General features: G+C 38.9%; 1 protein-coding gene across 1 annotated transcript in view; it reads left to right on the top strand.

Annotated features, from left to right (window-relative positions):
- The window catches only part of LOC127569561 (follistatin-related protein 5-like), a 440,054-nt gene that overhangs the window by 298,721 nt on the left and 115,964 nt on the right, over window positions 1-25,369 (top strand). Inside the window, exons 5-6 of the mRNA XM_052014316.1 lie at window positions 857-1,047; window positions 6,641-6,761. Coding sequence (XP_051870276.1) covers window positions 857-1,047; window positions 6,641-6,761 — 312 coding nt within the window. The remainder of the gene's footprint in view (window positions 1-856; window positions 1,048-6,640; window positions 6,762-25,369) is intronic.

Genomic DNA, 25,369 nt, shown 5'->3' with positions numbered 1-25,369 from the left:
TCTTCTTCAGTCTGGGTATGTTGAACCTCACAGACCTTAAAAGCATAAATAACAATTTCAGGTAACCACTTATTTTTTCGTTTTTTGACACATGGACTGTCATTAGCCACTGTCCTGGCCAGGCCTCTTGAGCTCAGTCTAACCTTATGCAAAATCTGCTTCTATAGGTAGATGCAGAAATTTCCTGCACCCAACACATTGATACCCCTCTGCTATAATTTGTTTCTAGCATCTGCAATGCTAGTTTGTAACATAATTGCACCCTTGACAAACTTTGGTCTACACCCTATCAAAGATGTCTCCTTTGCTCTTTCCAGCCTCTGCTTCTTGACAATTTAACATGCTACTTTCTCACCTTTCCAGTTCTGATGAAGGGTTCCTTAACTGAAGTGTCGACTCTGCTTCTCTCCCCCATTAAAGATGCCGCTTGATCTGCTGACTGTTTCCAGTTTTTTTTCTGTCTGTTTCTCTCCCTTCAAATTGGATTTCCAAGGGATTTCCTCATTATTTTTGACTCTAAAGAGCATTAAAAATAAAAGAAGAATAATGTTATTTAAATAGAAAGGTTCTTGCATTCAGTGAAAATTATTTAGTAGCTAGTTATACTTACCATTTAAAACACCTTTGAGGAGTCAAACTCAAAATAATATGAAAATTAGATTGACTGGATTTTTTTAGTTGAAATTTTCATGGTTGCACATTGTGGGCTTGCTCAGCATTGCACTGCTACTGAAACTTTAAGAGGAAATTGTTTTTACTTTGTTTTGTAATCAAGAACGAAAATGCAGTTCTAATCTTAATTGTGACTCAATCCTAAACAAAAATAAGCAATTTTGAATCCTTATCTTTTGTCTAGGAGAACGGTGTAAACTGGCAGAGTACAGCAGACTGAAGAGCATGTTGTTGGATCTACAGAGTCAGAGGTATTTCCAGCAAGAAAATATAACAATGGATGCAGTAACTTTCAAGAGGCATTTGGTGGAAAGCATGTTCAAAGACTTTGACATCAATAATAATGGCTTTATAGACAACAGTGAACTGGCACAGGTAAATATCAGATCTGAATCACTCTTGCAAAGACTTATTTTACTTGCTTTTTCTTCCTCTTAATAGTGACTTGGAAGAATGCAATTTGACAATGTATCTTTGCCAGTTTATTGAAGGTTTGACTATCTAGCATTGGCTTTCTTATGTTAGTTTTTCTTCAGATATGAGTGATACTATGAAGTAATACAGCATGGAAGCAGGGCTTTCAGCATGAGTACAAACAATCATCAGCACCCATTTGTATTTATCCTACATGAATCCATTTTATTCTCACATTTCTATCAATTCCTCCAGATTCTACCACTCATCAACACAAAAAGGGAAATTTACAGTGGCCAATTAATCTACCAACCCATACACCTTTAGGATGTAGGAAGAAACCAGAGCACCTAGAGGAAACCCTCAACACCAGAATTCAAGATTGAATCTGGATCGCTAGACTGAGAGGCAGCAGCTCTAATAGATGTGTCATTGTGCCTACAAGTGTCCGGACAGCGGTGTCTATTGTCCATTCCTGGATGCAGTGAGCATCAAGAGCCATCCAGGTTTGGAATATATAAGGGTGTCTGGATTTCATCCCCAATAGATATTAGTGGATCAGTTTGGTATTTGTAATACAGAAAGCTATTTTGCAGTTTAGCATGTGTGATTTGAACCATAAACCTGGGAGTTATTAATTCAATACTACAGACAATAGATTATCATAGTAATCCTGGAACTTAATAAAAATCTCTATTTAAAATAATAAAAAAGATGTGTGAAAAATTGACAACACAGTGAACAAAATTACCTTCATATTTTGCTTGTTTTGTTAAAGTTGACGACAGTCCAGATGACACCATTTAAGGTTTTAATTGTGATATCTTCAAATTATTTCCAGTATGCTCACTTACCTGTCCATTTTAATTGAGTCTTACTCTGAACCACCCTTATGGAGCTGCTGGTGTAAATGTTTGTCTTTGTTGTTTAACTGATTGCTGTAGAGTGAAAATTGTTGATAGCTGTGGGATTGAGCTGACCTCCATGGCAGCAGTCTGCTCTACTAGGATGTTGGATGGCTGCTGCTTGTACTACAATGGCAATAGCAATGGTCATCAGACACAGAATTGAGGGAAGGCCTAAAAGTGGATAACTGGAATTAACCACTAATTCCCTGCTGGAAAGAAAGGATTCCATGCTTGATGTAAAGTCCTGTGATGGCAGAATTTCCCTTGCTGCTTGACATGCTGGGCCAGATGATATAGGATAAACCACCTTATATTCAAGCTCCACCTCTCCCCACCACACCAGCCTTGGAGTGGTTTTCACCTCTTGCATTACACAGCCTCTATTATCCTCCCAGCATCACTGCCTTCCACAAGGTGTAGGGGTGAGTAGGCTTCAGGTAGCAGATATTAAGGCCTGGCCCCTGGATCAGCCTGATGGCCATCTGACAGCTCCTGGTTTCAAAGGTTTATTTCCAAATATCTCTGATGATCCAAAGCACTTAGCAACAGTGAAGAAAAGTTTAAATAACTGTTAAAAATTGAAATAAAAAATTTAAACATTATAAATTCACCTAAAACCACACTAAATTTATGTACATTAGAAAAATAATATTTGTTAAAATAATGTGACAAAAACTTTCTTTGCCTCTATTTACCAGTTTAGTGAAGGTCAGTGATCTTGTTCAAATGATTGGAGCAGTGATAGATATGCTAGTTCTATCTGATGTAAAGATGAGGGGCCAGGTATGAAGTGTTGCCCATCAGAATTTTCACCTGAGATGTCTGCTATGAAATTTGTGTACAGTCTCACACCCCAGTGCATTGGCACATGGACTGTCGTTAGCCACTGGCCTTGCCAGGCCTCTTGTGCTCAGTCTAACCTTATGCAAAATCTGCTTCTATAGGTAGATACAGATCTATCCTGCGCCCAACATATTGATGCAATCACGAAGGAGGCACACCGGTGGCTCTACTTCATTTGGAGTTTGAGGAGATTTGGTATGTCACCAAAGACTCTTACAAATTTATATAGATGTATGGTGGAGTGCATTCTGACTGGTTGCATCACAGCCTGGTATGGAGCCTCCAATGCACAAGGTCACAAGAGGCTGCAGAGGGTTGTAGACTCAGCCAGCTCCATCACGGGCACAACCCTTCCACCATCAAGGACATCTTCAAGAGACGTTGCCTCAAGAAGGTAGCATCCATCATTAAGGACCCTCACCATCTGGGACATGCTCTCTTCTCGTTACTACCATCAAGGAGGAGGTACAGGAGCCTGAAGACTCAAACTCAATGATTCAGGAACAGCTGCTTCCCCTCTGCCATCAGATTTTTGAACGATACATGAATACTACCTCATTATTCTTTTTTTTTGCACTATTTAATTATTTTTGTAATTTATAGATTTATGTCTTTGCACTGTATTGCTGCCACAAAACAACAAATTTCACTCCATATGTCAGTAATAATAAACCAGATTCTGAGGTTTTGGGAAGCTGAAATGAAAAAGACTCAAGAGTAGTGTTGTAGTGAGGGGGACAGGAGAAAGTAGGAGATGCATGCTGACATCAACTGTAAGGTAGAGAATTGTGGGTTAAGGGGGGTGGTGTGCGCCAAGAACGAGCAGGTCTGAGGATCCAAACATCTTCAATGATTTGAGACCTGCTGCAGACCATAACCAATTCTTATAGGAAGTAACAAGCAGGTTAGACAAAGGAGAGTGAGTGGACATTATTTACTTGGATTTTCAGAAGGCCTTTGACAAGGTGCCACACATGAGGCTGCTAAACAAGATAAGGGCCCATAGTGTTAGAGGCAAGGTACTAGCATGGATAGAAGATTGGCCGAATGGCAGAAGGCAGAGAGTGGGGTTAATGGGGTTATTTTCTGGATGGCTGCTGGTGACTTGTGGAGTTCTGCAGGGGCCGGTGTTGGGACCACAACTTTTCACTTCATATGTTAATGATCTGGATGAAGGAACTGATGGCATTGTGGCCAAGTCTGCAGATGATACCAAGATAGGTTGAGGGACAGGTAATGTTGTGGAGGCAGGGAGTCTGCAGAAGGACTTGGACAGGTTAGGACAGTGAGCAAAGAAGTGGCAGATGGAATACAGCGTAGGGAAGTGTGGGGTTATGCACTCTGTTAGAAAGAATAAATGTGTAGACTATTTTCTAAATGTGGAGAGAATTCAGAAATTAGAGGTGCAAAGGGGGTTGGGAGTCATGGTTCAAGATTCAAAGACATGATGATATGCATCAATGTCTATCACTTTCTGGTTGTTTCCCGCTACTTCCAATTTTGCACCACCTAATTTTGTAAAGAAAAGTGAGGTGTATTTGTTAATCTCATGCAATGTATTTGACAGATGTGGCTATCACAATTGAATGGCTATTGGTCAATGCTGTCGGTGAGCTGTATGAATTGTGTGTGTGTGTGTCTTACAGCAATGCTAAGTGTATGAGATATGATGCAGCATATTGTCATGTATGAATCCTGTTTTAAAGACTGTTGATCTGAGGTGTGTGAAGTGAGACAAACAATGCATGTGGTAAGATATTGAATTTATTGTGCACTTATTGATCTTGACCATTCATGAGAATGTTGAACACCTTATAGCATCCTGGACCTTCAAGTATGGCCCTAATGGCTATCTGCTCCCACTCCCCTCTGAGCATACATCTGGATGACGACCTGAACATAAGGCAATTCTTCTGCTTTGCACCACTTCCGTCACAGTTGGGAGAACAGTGTTTAAGAACATTGCAGTCCATTCTTTCTCATGAAGTGGGACTCTTCATGTTCCCCAGCTCAGGTTCTTTTTGGACTGATGGCCAGCATCCTTTCCAGCCTACCCTTTAAAGGTGCAGGCCAGCTTTGAGTGGAGCTGGCCATTTGTGACAGTAGCTCCTGCTGATGTATTCAGCCAATCAGTAGTAGTTAACGCTGGCTTTGCATTGAAATCATGGTGTTCAGGCAACACAGTGATATACTGCTGGCCGCACAGGCCTCAATGGGTATGAGTCAATCAGTAACAGTGACTTTCTTGCCATTTTTAAAGGCTATCATTTGTGGCCCTCAATGAATTTTTTGAAAATAACACACTTCACAGCCTTGCATGGCGGTTCTTAATTCATTCATTAGAAACCAAAGATACTACCTATCACACTAAATTATTGACAGCATAGACTTTGTAAAATCTTTAGTTGAGATGCGTTCATGTAAAGCTGCTCAGGTTCTTCCAGATTTTCCTTTATTGCAACATGTCTTCTCATTGAATTCTACCAGCCAGAATTGCTGTGATTTGGGATGTCCATCTTGAAAGGATGGTGGAGGCAGGTTTAACAGTAACTTAAGATATCTTTATTAGTCACATGTACATTGAAACACACAGTGAAATGAATCTTTTGTGTCAAGTGTTCTGGGGGCAGCCTGCAAGTGTCGCCACGATTCCGGTGCCAATATAGCGTGTCCACAACTTCCTAACCCATACATCTTTTGGAATGTGGGAAGAAACCGGAGCACCCAGAGGAAACCCACGCAACAGGGGAAGAACGTACAAACTCCTTACAGACAGCGGCGGGAATTGAACCCGGGTCATTGGCACTGTAATAACGTTACGCTAACCACTGCACTACCATGCCTGCCTTGCAAAATTAAATTGGATATATGCATGAAAAAGAATTCCAAGGACAATTTGGTAACAGCTAGGGAAAGAGACTATTTGGATACACCTCTCAAAGAGCCAGCACTGGTGTGGTGAGCCAAATGACCACCTCCTATGTTGTATGATTCAGAAAAAATAACCAGGGTGCTTACTCATTGATATAGAGGTGTGAATAATCAAGCACAGGCGTACCAAAAACAAGCCTCAGTGTGCCAGGAATAAAATTATTTTGCGCTGTATTGTCCTGGAGTTCTCTACTTCTTCTTAACTGTGTGTACTTGAATGTGTGAGAAAAGTGTGTGAAAAATAGCAGAAAGTGCTTTTGTGAAGGTGAGAAATATGGTCTGTGTGGGAGGAAAAGAGTGATGTGATGGAAGGTACTGCAATCTGGAGCAATTAGTGCCAGTTATTTATTTCATTTATCTTTGCTATTGCAATTGAAACTAACCAGAAATTTCAGCTCATTGAAATCCAAATTGTCTTAAAATTCTCACACTATTCTAATTATAGATAATTTTGAAGTTTATATAAAACCTTGTTTATAGGGCTATCCAATGCACAATGAATTGCTGCATCAGAAGATATGCTGCTTCATGCATTACTTGCTTTTTGTACCAGGATTCATTGTAACATAAATCTTCATCCGCAGCTGAGGAGGAGAGCAAAACATTTTGCTCCAAAAACTAAAAAAAACTCTTTAGAGCCACTATCATGTAGTTCCTAACAGGCAGCTCCAGGAGAGCAGCAACAGTAGCCTGAAAACATTTATTTCTTTTAAGCCTGAAATACTAAAAACAGAATTTGAAAAATGATGACGGGAAATTTATGGTCTTAATCAAATAAAATGTTGCTAGTTTCTCAGCAAACCACACTTGGCCATAAAAGTTAAATGTTTGTATTTTCTTAAGCTTATTGAAGCCGTATTTAATTTTGCCAGGCAATGACACAAGATGCCCTTGATAACGACCCATTTGACTGCAACTTATTTGATCTTCTTCAATATGATGACTACAATAATGACAAGATGTTGACACTAGAAGAACTCTGCACAGCATTCCGTAAGTCCTGTCCAAGAAGTGTGTTTTGTGGTCCATTTAACACTGCAAGAAAGTGGCTATTGTGCATCTAGTATAGAACAAGCTTAATCATTTCAAACACACACTTAACTGTCCATGGTTGAAATTGACAGTATTTTTTGTTGGGACTAGTATTTCATTGGTTAGCTTAAGTTGGCTTCAATTAAAGAATTTAACACAATTTAAGAATTGTTAGAAGTTGGTGTTTTGATTTGTGTACTATAATGTTATTATATAAGTTGAATATTTTAGAATGCAAAGCAGTGCTCTAGTGGGAGGATGCAAATTGGACCTTTTCCACTCTGTTACTGTTGAGCCTTTTCCTTGAAGACTCTGTGGGTAGAAGCCACAATGATAGCAGAAGTAAGTTACTTGTTTACATCTTATTGTGTTTTCAGTCAGCCATTTTCAGAAATAGATCTCTTGCCAACTACTTAGCTATGAGTGATTTATTTGAACACAAAAAGGGGGGGGGATTTATAGGATATTTAATATTTTAATATCACTCATGGCATCAACCATAGATTGACAATTTGCTGAAGTGCTTTAATAAAAACTGAAAACGGAGGAAATACTCAGCAGGTCAGGCAGCATCTGTGGAGAGGGAAAGGAAGTTAATACTTCAGGTTGATGGTCTTTTATTAGAGCAGTTTTAATGAACAGTTCAGATTTCCAGCATCTTCATTATTTTGCTGTTATATTACTGCAAAAATACTGTGTTTCACTGAGGCTTCCTCTGCACACAACTATACTCAATGCAAAATTCAGTAGAATATTGTTTAGTTGGCACATTATAAACTACTGCCCTCTGGTAAGCCTCACTTGAGAGAGAGCAGTAGGACAAATGGAGGGATAGCACTGAGGGAATGGCTTACTGGTACTGATGCAGCGTTGAGGGAGTGCCCAATCCGACAGAGGAGCAGTGTTGAGTGAGCACCTGGGCCAACTCTTAATTAATCAGTTCCTGTCAAGTCCAGCAAGTGCCAGATTACCAAGTTTTTACTGTACTCCTAATTGTAATTCATTGCTTGCGTGGGTGCTGATCCACAGGATCTCCTGTAGACCCCATATGCTGACATTCTGACTTATTTTGTTCATTAATAGTATGTTGCTGATATCAACAGTATATTTCCTGCAAGGAGGGTTATCTGAAATCTCCAAAGGAAGTGCAATGAATTATAAGGCAAGGAATGTGTGTGTGTGGTTGAGGGGCAAGTAGTGCAGTGGGCAGGGACTTCATAGAGACAATATTCTATTCCTATATCTATTACTTCTGGCCCTTAAACCCAGGTTTTGCCCTGGAGAGCAGGAATGAGACTTGCTGGCAGTTTCTAAATTAGACAGGTTTTTTTTTTACAAATTACTTGCTGCACCAGTGAAGAAATGAGTCATTTTCACCTGATGGCCTGGGAGTTTGGAAACAATGTTCCTTTGGAGATTCCCTTGTGTGTCCCCAGTTCTTAGTCCGAGTAGCAGAATGACAATCACCAAAATTGCAAAGACACTACAGCTACAGGGAAGGTTTGGTTATATTAAAGAAGGACACTCTTCATTTTTTTTGCCTCATTTTCTCTGAGTGATTTATAAGATCTTATAAATTCAATTGATGAGGTAGCAGAAGGCAGAGTTTGTTCCCACCAAATATTTGAGCCTACTTATGCCCAGGGTTCAGGAACACACCAACAATCTAATGTGTTAGAATTTTATGACTAGTCATTGAAAACTGCAGTTAGTTTCAAGAAAATACATTTTATTTAACCGTAAATATAAATTTTCTACAATATGATCACTCTAGAAAGGAAAGGCCTGTTTAAAAGTAATCTAACAATCAGCAGGGCAGTTGTAGGAGCACCCTCCAGTGTTGTACACAAGAAATGACAAATACCAACATCGTACATAAGTATGGGGTAATATTGTGTCATATGTTATAACAAATGCAACAATGGTATCTGCTATTTTAATGAAGTATTATGCTAATGATTTTAAACAAGTTAAGGTGATATGGTTATGTTATACAGCATAATTTTAATCCATTAAAAAAATTTCTGATAGTGAGGAGTAATGAGATAAAACGTTCTCTGTGAAATAATGGCCATTGATGTATTTTTCTTCAGGCTGTGTGGTTTTATTAACTACATGATGCTTGATAGTTTAGTGTCAGTTGTTTGGGTGATGTTCAGTTAATCAACCCTTTGTTCTTGCATTATGTTTATCCAATGCCATCTAAGTCTTTGCCTGTCAATATAAGAATCTTGAGCACTATGCTCATTAAGCCCCTTTGTTGGGTGTATCTATGATGGTTAGGCAGTAATCCCCATGTGTAAGCTTTAAGAGTATTGATGTTCATTATTCTGATATTACCAGAAGGTTTACAAAGATTTGATGCCTTTAAACCTTGTCAATGTGTAGTAGAGCTGTGGAGAGTGCGCCGTGAATTGTGTGCAGTTTTCCCACTGATTCTCTCACTACTGTTTTCGTCTCTCTCCTTGTATCTAAAGCCTATTGTTTGTAACACTCATCTTCCCATTTTCTGTCACACATTTCCTTTGAAAAGTATGATAGAAAGTCTTAATCCCCAAATTCTACAGATTTTTTTTAAATAAAGACATTCAGTATTATAGATGAAGGAGGCAGCAACAATAGCAAATTGGAAAGATAAGTCACTGTGTCAACATCCAGTACTAGGACTGTTTATTTGGAATAGCTAATGAACAACATCATCTGGAACAACCTCTGTTATTCTGTCTGTACATTCCTTTATCTCTTTAGCATTTTTAAAAAAATTTCTCCACCTCTATTTTCCATATTAACTCTTTCTCAGCGCTAGTTTCTCTGCTCTTTCCTTTGCCTCCTCTTTCTTCTCCAGGCATTTTTGAGTTCTATGAAGTTGAGACTCTGGTGGTAACTTGGTTGATTTGAGAGAATAGTAATCTCCTGGAACTGAATGACAAAACAAGAGTTTTTCAGTAGCTTCAAATAGCATCATGAATCATCTGTATAAATTTCAAGTATTTTATGGCATTTAAACCCCGAGTTTTACGGACTACTTTTAATTCATTCATAGAACTACCTTGTGATTTAATTTTATGAAAAAAATCTAATTTCTTCTTTGGCATACCAATCATTTCACTTTCATTCTGAATTCAAGAGGAGCATTCTGTAATAAAGGGCATAAATTATTTTCTGCCATAGAATCTGAAATATGCAGCAGATTACGTAATCATAATGTGAGTTAACAATTAATTTTTCCTCTATCCCCTCACCCTACATTGGAATACGGGCAGATCTTCCGTGGTTGTAGGTACTGACATCAAACATGGATTAGGGATAGATTTCTGGAGTATCTGCTGTGCCTGAAAATAGTTGAATATGGGGTTTGGTTCATAACTGCAAAATTCCATTTATGCTGAAGTTTCATTTGCAACCATCAATTCAGCCATACAAGGAAATGGACATCTAACAGGTTACAGGGAAGATTGGATAGTAGTTAGATTCCTTTCACAATTCCCAGCACTGATTTCAGAGTACCAACAATGACAATTTGGAAGCAATTCATGATCTGTCCTCTCACTCTTGATGATGCAAAGAAACCAAGAGTAAAAGAGGGAAGAGTAATTTCTCTTTTGGTGCTGGCATGGGCAATATTTAATTATTTTCTTGGTAAATGGATTTAATATTTACATATTGTCTTTTCAGTTATTTGTTAATTGGTCAAGTCAGCTATAAAATTAAAATGTCACCTGTGGAAAATGTGCAAAAATAAATTGAAATATGTTCTAAGTTCCAAATTATTTTACAAATAACACTTCCTAATAGGGACTGAAAGGAACTTTCACACAGCTTAGTCCTTGATAAAATGAGATGTTAATAGAATGTGTTGTCTTCCTCATTGCATATTATTATGTTTTTAATATTGCAACATTGTATTCTTTAATAATTTGGAGTACAACAGGTGAAGATTTGAAAGACTCTTCCGTATTATGGATATTTAACACAATAGCTTTGGTAAAAATAATGATGGACTGAGTATTCGCTTTTCATCTGTTTGACATGAGACAAGACCAAGCACAATTATTGCAACTGTCATGGGTGTGAATTCTGCTTTTTAGGTCAATTGTTAATGGCTGGGAGTTCCCAGCACAAAATTCAGTATAAGCTGGAGCGAAATGACATTTTTATTTACTGATCAGCAGGATTCCATTAATATCCAAGGCTTTATCGATCTGTTTCTTAACTGTACTTAGTGACTGAACTGCCACAGCATTCTTGGGCAGAGAATTTCAAAGTTACATTCCCATTGGGTGAAGATTTTTTGTGCATCACTGTCTTGAATGGCTGACCCCTTTATCTGGAGACTGTGCCCAAGCTCTAGACACACCAACAAAGGAAAGCATCAAGTCTGCATCTACCCTGTTAAGTCCTGTAAGAATTTTGTACATTTCAATGAGATCGCCACTCATTCTCCTAATCTCAAGAAAATATAGATGGACTCTTGATCTCACAATCTGTCTTGTTTGACCTTGCACCTTATTGTCTACCTGCAATTCACTTCCCTGTAACTGTGACATTTTACTCTGTTTTCTGTTATTGTTTTTACCCTGTACTACCTCAATGCACTGTGTAATGAATTGATCTGTATGAACAGTATGCAATACAAGTTTTTCACTGTACTGCAGTACAAGTGACAATAATAAACCAATACAATATAGGCCCTATCTGCTTAACCTCCCCATGTAAAACAAACTCGCCACCCCAGGAAGCACTTAGAGTTCTGAAAGTGGGATTAAGGAGGTACATTGGGGCCAGCTGTTGCTGTTGAATGTACTTTCGCCAAAGTCCATGCTAAAAAAATATTGTTACAAAAATAATTTCTTATTTATATTATATTTTTAGGCACCCTTTGTTAGGGAAGGTGAAATCTAGTGGGAATTATCTGTCATTGATTCCTTTGTATCTATTTTCAAAATTAGATAAATGGTTGATGTTTTTCTTCTGCTTCCTCCTTGTCCTTCTTGCCATGCTGGGATATGATTCCATGGTCATTACCAATCCTTTTGTCCAACTGTCCATTCCTTATTTGAAGGATGAGTTTTTGTTTTCACTGTGCTGGTACCTAGGTACAGGAGTGGGGTTGGGGGGATAAACTACAAAAGTGCACCAGGATTTCCACAGCAGCTTTCTCAGTGCTATTTTAACCCCAGCTACACCATTAACGTGTTATTTTTGGATCTCGCTAGCAATTAGAGTGAGTGGTATTGATCATAATAGACAAAACTTGATTTCAGCTCCACTAAATAAAACATAAGTTTAATGGATTCTGAAGTTTGCTTTCACAATAGGGTGAAGTCAGAAATAGGATACAATGGCCCCAACTGTATCTCTGGATAACAACAAAAAATGCTGGAAATATTCAGTGGGTCAGGCACGTTTGATGGAGAGAAAAACAGAGTTAGCATTTCAGGTCCATGGCCTTCTGACATTTTCTGTTTTTATCTCAGATTTTCAGCATCAGCACCATTGTCCTTTTGAACAAGTGTTCCCTTGCTGGTCTCCTATGCTAATGGCTATAGGGGTCACCATTCTCCATAATGATGGAAGGAAACAGCCTGCAGCCAGCTCCAAAGAATAGAACTGGAGGTTGGCATCAGAGTATGGTTCCCTGCTCTAGGTTCAGAGCTCCTAGTGGTTTTGTCACCTTGTTAGTTCAGGGAAGTTAAAGACAAAGGAATATCCACTTCTATCTTTACATGTATGTTTCTCCCACCTCAGAATCAGGTTTATTATCACGGACATATGTTGTGAAATTTGTTGTTTTGTGGAAGCAGTACTGTGCAAGACATAAAAATCACTATAAATTACAAAATTAAATAAATATTGCAAAAGAGGAATAATGAGGTAGTGTTTATGGGTTCATGGACCATTTAGAAATCTGAAGGCAGAGGGGAGGAAGCTGTTCCTAAAATGTTGAGTGTGGGTCTTCAGACTCCTGTACCTCCTTCCCAATGGTAGTAACGAGGAGAAGTCCCAGATGGTCTGGGTCCTTAATGATGGATGCCAACTTCTTGAGGCACCATCTCTTGAAGATGCCCTCCCCTCTTCCATCCCAATCCACCCTCCTAAATCTTCTCCGGTGCTTCACTTCTCACACCAATTCATTATGAGGGTACACCAATCCCATGTGTACATAGGTTTTGTCAAATCCCAATCATCCAGCCACCACTAGCATCCAGCTTCATATCTGTATAAATACTAACTCTCCTTCATTGTAAAAATTAACGAATGTTCTGTTTCCATCCATTCAGCATATTTTTCCATTCAATTGGAATTGGTTTATTATTGTCACTTGTACCGAGGTACAGTGAAAAACTTGTCTTGCCTACCATTCATACAAATCAATTCATTACACAGTGCATTGAGGTAGTACAAGGTAAAACAATACAGAATGCAGAGTAATGTGTCACAGCTACAGAGAAAGTGCAGTGCAGGTAGACAATAAGGTGCAAGATCATAACGAGGTAGATTTTGAGGTCAAGAGTCCAGTTTATCGTACCAGAGAACCATTCAATAGTCTTATAACAGTGGGATAGAAACTATCCTTGAGCCTGGTGGTATGTGCTTTCAGGCTTTTGTATCTTCTGTCTGATGGGAGAGGGGAGAAGAGAGAATGTGGGTGTCATTGGTAAATTCACCACTTATTTCCTATCCCTAACTTCCCTTGATCCACCTTCTTAAATCTCTGCAGTCCTTCTAGCTTAGGTATTGCAATGTTATTGGGTAGGAAGTTTGAGGACTTGGAGCCAGTGACAAATAAGGAACAGCAGGTGGTTGCTTTTCTATGTATTTGCTGCATTTGTCCTCCTTGGTGATTAATATCACTGGTTTGGGAAATGCTGCAGGAGTTGTTTGGGTAACTGCAGTGAACTTTGTAGATGGTGCACACTGTGGCCACGGTGCACCAATAATGGAGGGAATGAATGTTTAGGATGTTGGATATGGTGCCAATTAAGCAGGCTGCTTTGTCTGGATGCTGTTCAAGCTGGAGCCATCAGGTATGTGAACAGCATACCATTATGGAGTCCAGAGTCATACAACACGGAAACAGACCCTTTGGCCCAACTGGTCCATACCGACAAAGATACCCATCCAAGCTAGTCCCATTATGTATCTTGCTTGTCTCTTATAGATGGTGGAAAGGCTTTAGGGTGTGATGACATAAATTGTTCATCACAGAATGCCCAGCCTCTGAATGCCTGTTGTAGCTATAGTATTTATATAGCTATCTAGTTGAGTTTCCAGTCCATGGTGACCTCCAGGATGTTGATAGTAAGGAATTCACCAATGACAATGCCATTGAATTAACTCTCTCATTGGAGATGTCCTTGACAATCACTTCTGTGGAGGGAATGTTACTTGTCATTTAGCACCACACGCCTAAATATTGTACAGATGTCACTGCAAGTAGGGGTAGACTGCTTCATTTCCTGAGGAGCTGGAAAGGAACTGATGGAAGGAAGATCACTGATGAAGGAAATGGAGAAGGATAGATCAGAACTGTCCTGAGGAACTTCTTCAGTGATCTCATGGTAATGGGATAATTAACATGCAACTATTATCCATTGTGCAAAGTATGACTCCAGCCATTGAAGTATTTTCCTCTTGATGCTCATTGACTTCAGATCTACCTGGACTCTGTGATGCCGTACTTGTTCAAATATTGCCTTGATGCCAAGGACATTACCTTTCATATTTCCCCTGGAATTCAGCTCTTTGGTCCACGTTTGAGTCAGGGCTGTGATGACGTTTGGAACTTAGCAGTCATGCAGAGCACAAAGTGATCATCAGTGAGCAGGTTATTGATGATTAAGCACTGCTTGACAGCACACCCAATGACATCTTCTTTCACCTAACTGATGATTGAGAATAGTCTATAGTGTATTAATTAACCAGATTGCATGTGTCCTGCCTTTTGTGACAGAATATACTTGGGCAATTTTCCACATTGTCAGGTAGATGCCAGTTTTGTAACTGTACCAGAGCAGAAGTCTTCAGCACTAGCTCTAGGATGTTGGCTAGTACCATACCCATTGCTGTTTCCATTGCCATTACCTATTTCTTGACATCACATGGGGTGAATTGAATTGACTTCTGTGGTGGTGGGGATACCAGGTGGAAGTTAAAATGGACCATTTATTCAGTGCCTAGGGCTGAGCACAGTTGCAAATATGTATGCCTTATTATCAGCACACACATGCTGGGCCTGCCATCATTGAGGATGGCGATATTCTGTGAGACTCCTCCTCCTGTTGGGTATTTAGTTGTCGTCCACCATTTGGGATGAAATGTGACAGGGCTGCAGAGCTTCAATCTTATCCATTTGCGATGGGATCGCAGACCTCCACCTATTGCATGGCATTTTGCGGTTCAGCACACGTGGTTCTGTGTTGCACTTTCACCAAGTTGACATCTTATTTTTAGGTACACCTGGTGCTGCACTCAGCATACCATCCTGCACTCCTCACTGAATTGCCCTAGCCTGATTGTAACAGTAAGGTGAGAGGTATGCTAAGGCATGTGATTACTGCTTGTGGTGGTATATGTTTCTGCTGCTGATGGTCCAATGCCTCGCGTGGAATTTCTCTTTTTAGTTTCCAGATCTGTTCTGATTCTGTTCCAATTAGCATAATGTGCCACACAACACATTAAAGTCATCTTCATTGTAATGACAGGAATTTGTCAGACTGTGTGCTGATCACAACAGCCAGTGCTGTTTGTGGACTGTTGGAGAGAATAAGGTTAAGTGAGTTTATCCATTGTGTTGGTTCACTCACTACCTACTGGAGTTTGGCAGCTATGTCCTTCAGGACTTTACCAGCTTGGCTCGTGATGATGCTACCAAGCCCCTCTCAGTATAAACGTTGCATTCCCACCCCCCTTCCCCCCACCAGAGTACGTTCTGTGTACTTGCTATCTTCAGTGCTTCTTCCAAGTGCTGTGCAACAAGAAGCACTGATTCATCAGTCAATGGTGGACAATATGTGGTAATCAGAAGGATGTTTCTCTGGCCAGGTTTGACCTGATACTATGAGACTTCAAAGGGCCTGGAGTCAAGCTCGAGGGCTCCAGTACATTGTATTGTACTGCACCATCTAGTGGTTCTGTCCTGCTGGTGGGATACAGGATATACCCAGGATATCTAATGAAGAACAATTCCCGTATAACATGAGTCTGTGAGTACAACTATGTCAGGCTATTGCCTGACCACTGTGTGGGGTAGCTGTCTTATTTTTCTTATTAATCATGAGCACACAAAAGCAGATAATAGAGATAAAAACAGCAATGGAATGTCTATGTAGGAGGGCTCCGGATTTCCAAATTCTGCCCAACTAATTGATGTATGGGACGTTGCTGGAGCACAGCAAAGAATGTGATTGGTACTGAGAGCCAGACAGACTGGATGTCAGGATGTTTCCCCCGCCTGGGTTTCTAGAATGAGGGGTTGCAGTCTCGGGTTTCAGGGAAGAGATTTAAGATAAGATATCTTTATTAGTCACATGTACATCAAAATACACAGTGAAATGCATCTTTTGCGTAGTGTTTTGAGGGCAGCCTGCAAGTGTTGGCATGTTTCCGGCGCCAACATAGCGTGCCCACAACTTCCTAACCTGTACATTTTTGGAATGTGGGAGGAAACCGGAGCACCCAGAGGAAACCCACGCAGACACGGGGAGAACGTACAAACTCGTTACAGACAGCGGCCAGAATTGAACCCGGGTCGCTGGCGCTGTAAAGCGTTACACTAACCGCTAGACTGTAATGAGGAGAAATTTCCTCAATGACGGTGGTATATGTTGGAATTCACTACCGTTGCTGTAGCAGCAAAATAGCTGAATATTTTTTAGGCAAAGGTAGTTAAAGGGCATCAACGGGTATTGGCAGAGAGTATTGAAATGGTACAGTATTGAGATAAGCAATCAGCCATAATTGCATTAACTGCTGAATTAGGCTCAAAGGGGCAGAATGGCCCACTTTTACTCCTTCTTCTGTTTCCACTTCATTTTGATCCTCCCTGAGTTCCACAATTTCTCAGCATGAGAAAAACCTGTGGCAATGTAGCCACCAGGAGGTGCAAAATGCAACTCAGAAGTACCCTTTGTAAAAGTTGCAAACTGAACTACAAATTCCCCAAACTTAGTTCATGTAATAAAAAAATGTTCTCCAAAATTTTCTGAACTATTTCCCAATACAACTTCCATGAAAATGGCTTTTCATAAAGTCACTTACTGTGAAGTCTGTATTTTTGCTTGATGCAAATAGAGAGGTATAGATATATCAATAGAACATCCTTTATTGAAGGCAGTAACTCTCAACTGGAGGGCAGTGTCTGACACAACAATGTATCAAAGTCATACTACATGGTGGCCTCAGTTGTTAAAAGTACCCTTGCCCTTGTATGCACTCTACTCAATAAAATAACTGCAAGGTGAGAATATTTATCTGTATGCACTTCAACCTTGTCCAATGATGCATTGCTCACTTTAACTGCCATATTCCTGGATGCTCAGGAGATATCTGTGCACTGAGTTAAATCCTTAAACACCTGGTAATATCATGCTGAAAGAGCAATTACTGCACTGAGATTGCCACACAACCTTTCCCTAAAGGACGTCCTGCATGCACCTTGACATGTTTGGGTTAAATGTGGAAGCTGGTGGGTTGGCTTTGCCACATTCAGCCTGATATCCCTCCCACACCCTCTGCCTGCTTCCAAATGTCCTCATTCACGTTGAAGCACTCTGAGTATCAGTTGAATGTTATGGCAACAGATTTTAGCCTTAGTCACTGAGTAGGTACATTCAGTCACTTATTCTGATGGGTGCTGTACAAAGAAATTAGGACTGGAAATCCTGCCAAGTTTTTCCCCTACTTTTAGCTTAAAGGTGCTTAGCCTGGTTAAAGTTCCTCTAATTGCCACCTTGACGGAGATGGATTAAATTGGCTTAGACCCAAGACTATGTCTGGTATTTCCTTGGATCTGCATGGTTATAGATAATTATGAAATAAAACAAATTATGGAGTTCGTTGAGAATAAATATTTATATGAACATGAGTAGAAAGTTAAGTTACATAGATTAAATTGAATTATGCACTATCATGCAAATTAAATAAGATTTAAAAGGGTGGCATAGCAGAAATAAAATCAGTAAAAGTGGAATGTTCCTCTTTCTCCCTATCTGGGCCTTTCTCAAATCAGTTCTATATGACTTTAGGCCCAAACAACTTAAAATTAGCCAATTTGTCTCCAATTTGTGAATTTCACTCAGAGAGGTCATTGGAATCCTCTAATAGTAGAGCAGGCTGCAGTTACACATTTGTTTCCAATTCTGGACGTATAGCTGTGAGGAATAGTGGAGGGTGCTTTACTGTACATCCCTGACCCAGAGTAGTTGATGGTTAATAACATGACACAACATTCTGAGCATAATATATTTCACCTTGTGCAAGCAAAATTCATCTAAATACACTTTGATGTTTGTTGGTGCCACAGATCTGCTGGCCTTTTATATCCTCAAAAAAGCGCAATCGTTGCCAACCTTCAATTATTTTATTTCATTTCAAAGATAAAACTGTCTGAGTGGGAGATGGTCGGTGTACTAGCACTGAAAACTGTATGCAGTGGAACTGGCTCATTAGAAAAGAAAAAATGCATCAATCAGCATCCTGAGAGTCCCATTATGAAATGTAGTGACAGGCTGGGAATAATATATAAAAAAAATAGAGATTAATAGTTTAGATTTGTCTGAAGGTCCCCTGAATTTAGCAGAGCAGAGTTCTTCTAATGTTTCTAAATGTCCTGATGACCATGAAAGAAAGATTAAAGCAGTATCTGTAGGTGTCTGTTGTCACGTGGAGATTACTGGCTTCCTGCAGAGGCAAATAATTTGGCAAGAGACGGCCAATTAAAACTGAGAAAATAAGTGATCATTTTAACTCAAGTCTAGATTCTAAACAGCCTAACACATCAGTCCCCTTTCACCGTGGACTTTCTACCATGCTATTTATTCTTCATTATAAACCTTACTAGGTTTTTGTCTACTTGAAAATGCAAACCTGCTGCCACTGCTATCTATGGTGATGCAGATTGTGCATAACAGTTTCCTCAAAACAGCACCACAGACCAGTCGTTCTCTTTTCCTGTGAAAACATTTTCTTCCAGAACAGTTTGGAAATAAATGTACTACTCAACATTTTTTAAAACTATAGTCAGTGATCTAATTAACATGTAATGTGTCAGTGTTTTAATAGGCTAATTTTATTTGTAAAGATGGATTAAAAAAAATCTTGCATATGCTTTCAGTAAAACTGTGATTCTTTAAACCTGTGCATTTGTTTGTTATTTTGTCTTCAGGCATCATATTTATGGTTTCTGTGGAGGAACAAGAGTGTAAATGTAATAGTGTATTTCCAAGATGTTAAGATGTTTCAATTAAACCAGACTACTACTACTAAAAAAAATGCTTTTCATTGCATTTAGGCTGCATTATCTTACAGCCATATCACTGCAGATTAGTTTAAAGGGTACTCTAAATCTTTGGTGGTATTCTTCACACTTTTATGTAATTACTTTATGACATTTTGTTTAGCTCATTCACTGTACAACTCATAACCAAACAATGTGGTCAGAGGTTCTATGGGTATAAATTTGAAAGATGCCTGTTCAAAATCTGAATAAGTTTTACAAATAAGTTTCAAAATCCAATGCTTGTATTACAAATAGTTTATATGCACACATATGAAGAGTCAATACAGGATTAAAATTTAATCATTTGTAAAGTTCATTATGTTCTGTACACATGAATGATTCCAGTATCAATATAATCTGATAAACCTCATTCTACAATGTGCTAATTCATAATTCCTTAGAACTCTGTTGTTTGATGCCTTTGTTCTTGTGCATTTAATCTTAAAGGAACAAGAAAAAGATGTTAATGGAATCTGATGGTGAATTAGTTAATTACATTATTGCATTATTTGAATTATTGGAAATTAAAAGGCTAGTACTTGCAGAAGGAGACTATTAAAACAGGTAATGCTTCATTTGGTTAAAATATATCTGATAATACTAATACAGGCTCATAATTGATTTTTTTATTCCATTTAATGGGAGGCCTGATAATTTTTTAAAAATGCAGAAGTAATGAAAATAGAAATTGCTGGAAATACTCAGCATGTCAAGCAGCATATGGAGAGAGAGAGAAAAGTGGAGTTAATATATTTCAGGTTGATGACCACACATCAAAAATAGGAAAAGTTAGAAATCAGTGTGTTAACTTACAGAGTAGAGGGGAAGGATGGAAAGAACTATAGAAACGTCTGTGATCTGTGAGAGGTAAATGGATAGGAGAGGGAGGGCTATGGGCCAAATGCGAGCAGAAGTGACTAGCTCGCTGGGCAATGCAGTTGGCATGGACATGTTGGGCCAAAGGGCCTGTTTCCATGCTGTATGGCTCCATCCTCCATCCAAGGTTGGAGATGAAGAGAGAATGAATGACACAACTGTCATTTGTATGTCCTGAGAGAGGGTGGATTAGGCTTGTTAATTACAGCTAAACTGTTGATCTACTGTTGATCAACTGCAATTAATAAACCTTATCCACCCTCTCTCTGATGTAAGTAGAAAGAGATGGAGGATGGGAGAGAGAAAAATCATTGCTGGAGCTGCAAGTACAAAGCATAGCAGTTGGTGGAAATCTGAAATAACTGAGTATGTTGGAAATATCCAGCAGGTTAGGTAACATCTGTGGAGAGAAAATCCCAAGTTGACATTGGAAGTGAATAACAATGTGTAAGAACGAGCCAATTCTAACACAAACTGGAAGGGCTTGGTAAGCGATGTTGAATTCAATGTTGAGGGCTGAAGGTTGTAAGGTGCCTAGTCAGAAAATGAAATGGGACGCCAAAGATGCTGAAGTCAGAATGGATGGAGAATTAAAGTGAAAGGAAGTTAGAGGATCAGAGTCATTCTTATGGAATGAACAGAAGTCCTCAGCAAAGTGGCCACCCAATCTACATTTGGTTTCTTAATGTAGTCAATACTACATCATGAGCACTGAATACAATACATTGAAGTCGGATGAAGTACAAGTGAATCACTGCTTCACCTGGAAAGGAAGAGGTAAAAGGGCAGGTGTTGTATCGCCTGTGTTTGCACAGCTAAATGAACCTTGTGAGAGTGAGAGCATAGTGAAAATTGGCAATGTCTGGTTAGATTTTTGAGTTCTTGAGAGCAGGAAGCATCACAGATATGGTCTAGGTGAGTGAGACAAGGACATATTGTTGAGTCTTGAGGGTCTTAACATGCCTGATCAGAAGAGATGGTGCCATTCCTTGTGTTTATATGGTGTTTCCTTGGAACATTGATTGCAAAAGTGGTTTCCTCAAAAGAATACTAACACTTACAGCCGCATCTTTCCTCTGAATCCAGCTGTACTTGCCATTTTCTAAATAATCTTTCCCTTGAAAGCTGCTGATTTAACTGCCGAAAGCTTGAAGAAACTCTCAGAAACATGCATGGCCCTTGTTATGGCCATTTGCAGTCCTGTTTGGCAAAACGGCCTAAATACGCATTAAAACCCATCATGAGTCCACCTGCCAACACAGTGAACTAACTTACTTCCACTATTATACCAGCTACCCATTTTACACCTTTAAGGGAAAAAAAGGAAAAAGAGAATGAATTGGATTTTTTGGTGCTTTTCATGACTTCAGGATATCCCAAAGTACTTTCCAGCACTTTCTGAAATGTGCTCACCCTCACATCGCAACAGCCAATTTCAGGCACAGCAAGCTGCCATAATATTATTGTGATAATGACCAGATAATCTGTTTAAATGTTGATGATTGAGGATTGAAGAATAAATATTGGTACTCTTTATCAAAATAGTGCCATTCAATTTCATATGTCTACCTGAGTTTAATGTCTCATCAGGGTAATGGCATTTCTGATAGAACAGAACTCCCTTTGTGTGCTGGTCTGGAATTTTGGGCTCAATTCACCGCTGCAATGCTGCTGAATTTCAGAGCTGATGAACCTAATAATATTTTGTACACACTCTTTGGAGGAAATGTTTGATGGGGAATCCTATCAAACTTATTCCCTCTGAATGTCATCCACATGTGCTTAAAGTAATTCCAGTGCCTTATACTGAAATTACCTGGAGGTTCTTTGGGAAGAGAATAGAGTCCTTAAAAGGGCAAGTTATTATAAAATGAAACAATCAAACATTCAGCTTGGATGATATGCACAAGGCCCAGAGATTAATACTTTTAAGGAACATTTGTACATTATTGTTTCTTTTAAAAAGGACATCTTTGTATTTAAAGAGGGAGCTATTTTAACCATGTGTTAAAATATTACAATGAATAAGTGATATATTAGGAGCAAAAAAAAACAAACTGCTGGAAGAACTCAGCGAGTCAGGCAGCATCTGTGGAAACTGAGGGATAACCATTAATTATTTTGCAACTGAATGTATTGTGATAAATTAAGTTGCAAGTCAAAGATTTCCAAAATAAAAATCAATGGGAGAAAATGCCCCTCTGATAATGATCAAGGTAAATGTAGGCCTTATTAGAATCTAAGGTGGCCGGACATTGCTAAAATCTTCCAAAAAATAAAGTATTGCCAATAGAATATGCATTTAATAGGATTAGATTTCCTGGAGTCAGTAGAGGAGGGAGCCAATGTTAGGCCAAAAACAAAGTGGGGGGAGACGACTAGATAAGCATATGGAGGAAGTTACAATGGAGCGATATGTGGGGGGAAGGGTTTAGATAGTTCTTAGGTGAGGTTTAAAGGTCAGCACAACATTGTGGGCCAAAGGTCCTGTATTGCACTGTACTTTCTATGATTCTATGATAGACATCAGATAATACCAAGTGAAGAGAACTTAAGATCAAATGAAAATAAAAAAAAAGCTGCAGATGCTGGAAATTTGAAACTGCTGGAAACATTCAGCACATCAGGCAGTATCTGTGGACCTGCAATGTTAACTCTGTTTCTCTTTCCGCAGATGTTGCCTGACTTACTGATTGTTTGCAACATTTTCTGGTTTTGCTTCAGAACTTAAGACCAACATTGGAAGCAGATTACCTGGGTGCAAAAAGCATGCAAAATGAAATGGTTAACATTAGTGGTGCATAGACACATTTAAATTGCATTGGGATCATGTTTAGTTAAAAAAAATGTACATCTAATTTGGAGTTTGTGCAATAGCCTGGTGAAGTAATTAACAAGCAAAGTTACAGAAAGTTTAATATGATTGTGTTGGTTGCAAATTGCTTTCTGTTTCAATGATAATTGTCAAATATAAAAACACACTGTATAAAAAGAATAAATCTCAAAGGAGAGGTTTAGAGAAATGTAAAACAAGCAAAATTGATGTCAGGTTTGGGAAGCCTCATATTTTCCTGCAACATAGAGGAAAGCCATTCAGCCCATCAAATTTTTGTAAGCTTTCAGAGTATTCCCATCAGGCCCACTCCTGCATTAATTCCCTGCAACCAATTCACTTTAATGTACATCAGCTTCCTGCAATCCTCCAGCCAATCACCTGTACTAGGCTTAATTTACTGTAGCCAATTAACTTACTGGCTGGCACGTCTTTGGGAATCCCACATGGTCACAGGGCAAATGTGCAAACTTGCACACAGATAGCAACTGAGATCAGGATTTAAACCTGGTTGCTAAAACTGTGCGGCAGCAGCACAAACTGCTGTACCACTGTGGAGACATTGGAGGTCATATCTTAACAGCTGGGGGGTAGGGGGGTAATAGGTGTAGAACTACAATCAGTCAAGGAAATGAATTTCCTGAGGGGCTTCATGGGAGAATTCAAAGCAGCAGTAAGCAAGGATGCATATCATCACTTTACCTGGATTGAGCATGCATTAAACATCCTTGTTTCCATCAAGTGTGACTGTAGGTGGTCAGTCTGAAGAGATAATTGTCTGTCAGCTGTCAGAAAAAATTGTATATGACTGGTTGTTTGGAAAGGATGCACCCCTGCTCTAGAATGACTTTGAGGCAATCCTAATGTTTTAGGAGGAGGAGGGAAGGGATATTAAAGTAAGATCATGAAGAAGTTTAGGTAAAGTTAGGTAAAAGACAAAAATTGTGCATTAAATAAAGTACATGTTAAAATGTGACTTGCCTTACCCTTTGCCTTCCTAATCTTTGCCCTACAATTACCACTGAAGGCACAGATATCTCACATCCTGGCCTAGGATCTAAACTGCATCCTGCTGATTGTTTTGGTAAGTTATCATTGGAAGAAAACAATTACTGAATAGTCGTAACCCTTCTGTTCTCTTCCTGTTGGTTATGCTACCTGGTATAATAATTGTATGCATCCATTTCATGTTTTACAATCAATCAGCTTCATATTAACCGGAAATTGTTCAGTATGGTTGTGCAAAGAAGTGTCACTTGATAGAGGAAAACTATGCACTTGGCATACATATAAGCTCATTTTTAATAGCATATTTGTCCTGCATTCTCTATATATTGCACCGCATGGATCTTGCATTGAAGCAATTAGCTTGAAAAATGTAAAAATATTCAATGTATATGAGCAAATTTGAAGTCAGTCAAGGAGTCTATTATTACAACTATAAATTCAACACTTCGAGCTCGTCATCTCAATCCCAGGATAGGATTACTCTCTTAAATCTTCTTATCAGTGGATTTTTGTTCCAAAATCATTTATCTTACTGTGCCAATGATCCAATTCTTTACTGTGGTCCCTGAAGAGTAAAGCATTTCCATATATTACAGGTACATCAAGAGAAAATAGCGCTGCAAGTTTTAAAGCACAAAAAAAATTGAAAAGGTGCTGGATCATTTGACAGGAGTTTGGAAGATACCAGTTTTCTTTCCACAGTTGACACCAGTTTTTTTTTGCTATTGTGTCGCTTAAACTTAGATCATTCTATGTCATAGAAACCTTGCTGTTTTCTACATTTTCCTCTTTTGTTCTTTAAATATGGTGTTTCCTACTTTAGTTAGGCAGTTAGGTCTTGTTTCAGATTCATGGTCTTCAGCAGTATTGATCTTTGCTATTCCATTTTTTGTGCCATTAAAAAGTTGGATAATAAAATTATATGGCATATTATCTTTTTGGATTCTTGCACAGGCTTGGGGCACACGTCAGTGGAAATGTTCTGATTTGTTACTGTACCTTCTTCCCTGGCAGCATGATTGTTATGGTAGGCAGCCTTATACAGGAGAATTCTGTAGTGAAATAATGTGATTTCAGCTCTGGTGGTTTTGTACCATCTCATTGTCAATGTCATTGGAAGTAAATTTACTTACTTACACAGGCAAACATCATCAAATACAATACTTATATATTTCATATTTAAAAATCTTGAATATGAAACAGCATCCTGTCACACAAACTATTGGTGCAATTTTTGAGTAGCACCATATGTCAATGATTTTTCTTGTATTTCATAATCAATATTTATTTTGGGAAAGTTGCTATTTATTCCTCCATTTACATATAGAATGCACTGCCTGAAAGTGTAGTGGA

This window comes from Pristis pectinata, chromosome 4, assembly GCF_009764475.1.
Source record: "Pristis pectinata isolate sPriPec2 chromosome 4, sPriPec2.1.pri, whole genome shotgun sequence".
Lineage (NCBI taxonomy): Eukaryota > Metazoa > Chordata > Chondrichthyes > Rhinopristiformes > Pristidae > Pristis > Pristis pectinata.
This window is presented reverse-complemented; position numbering and strand designations above follow the sequence as displayed.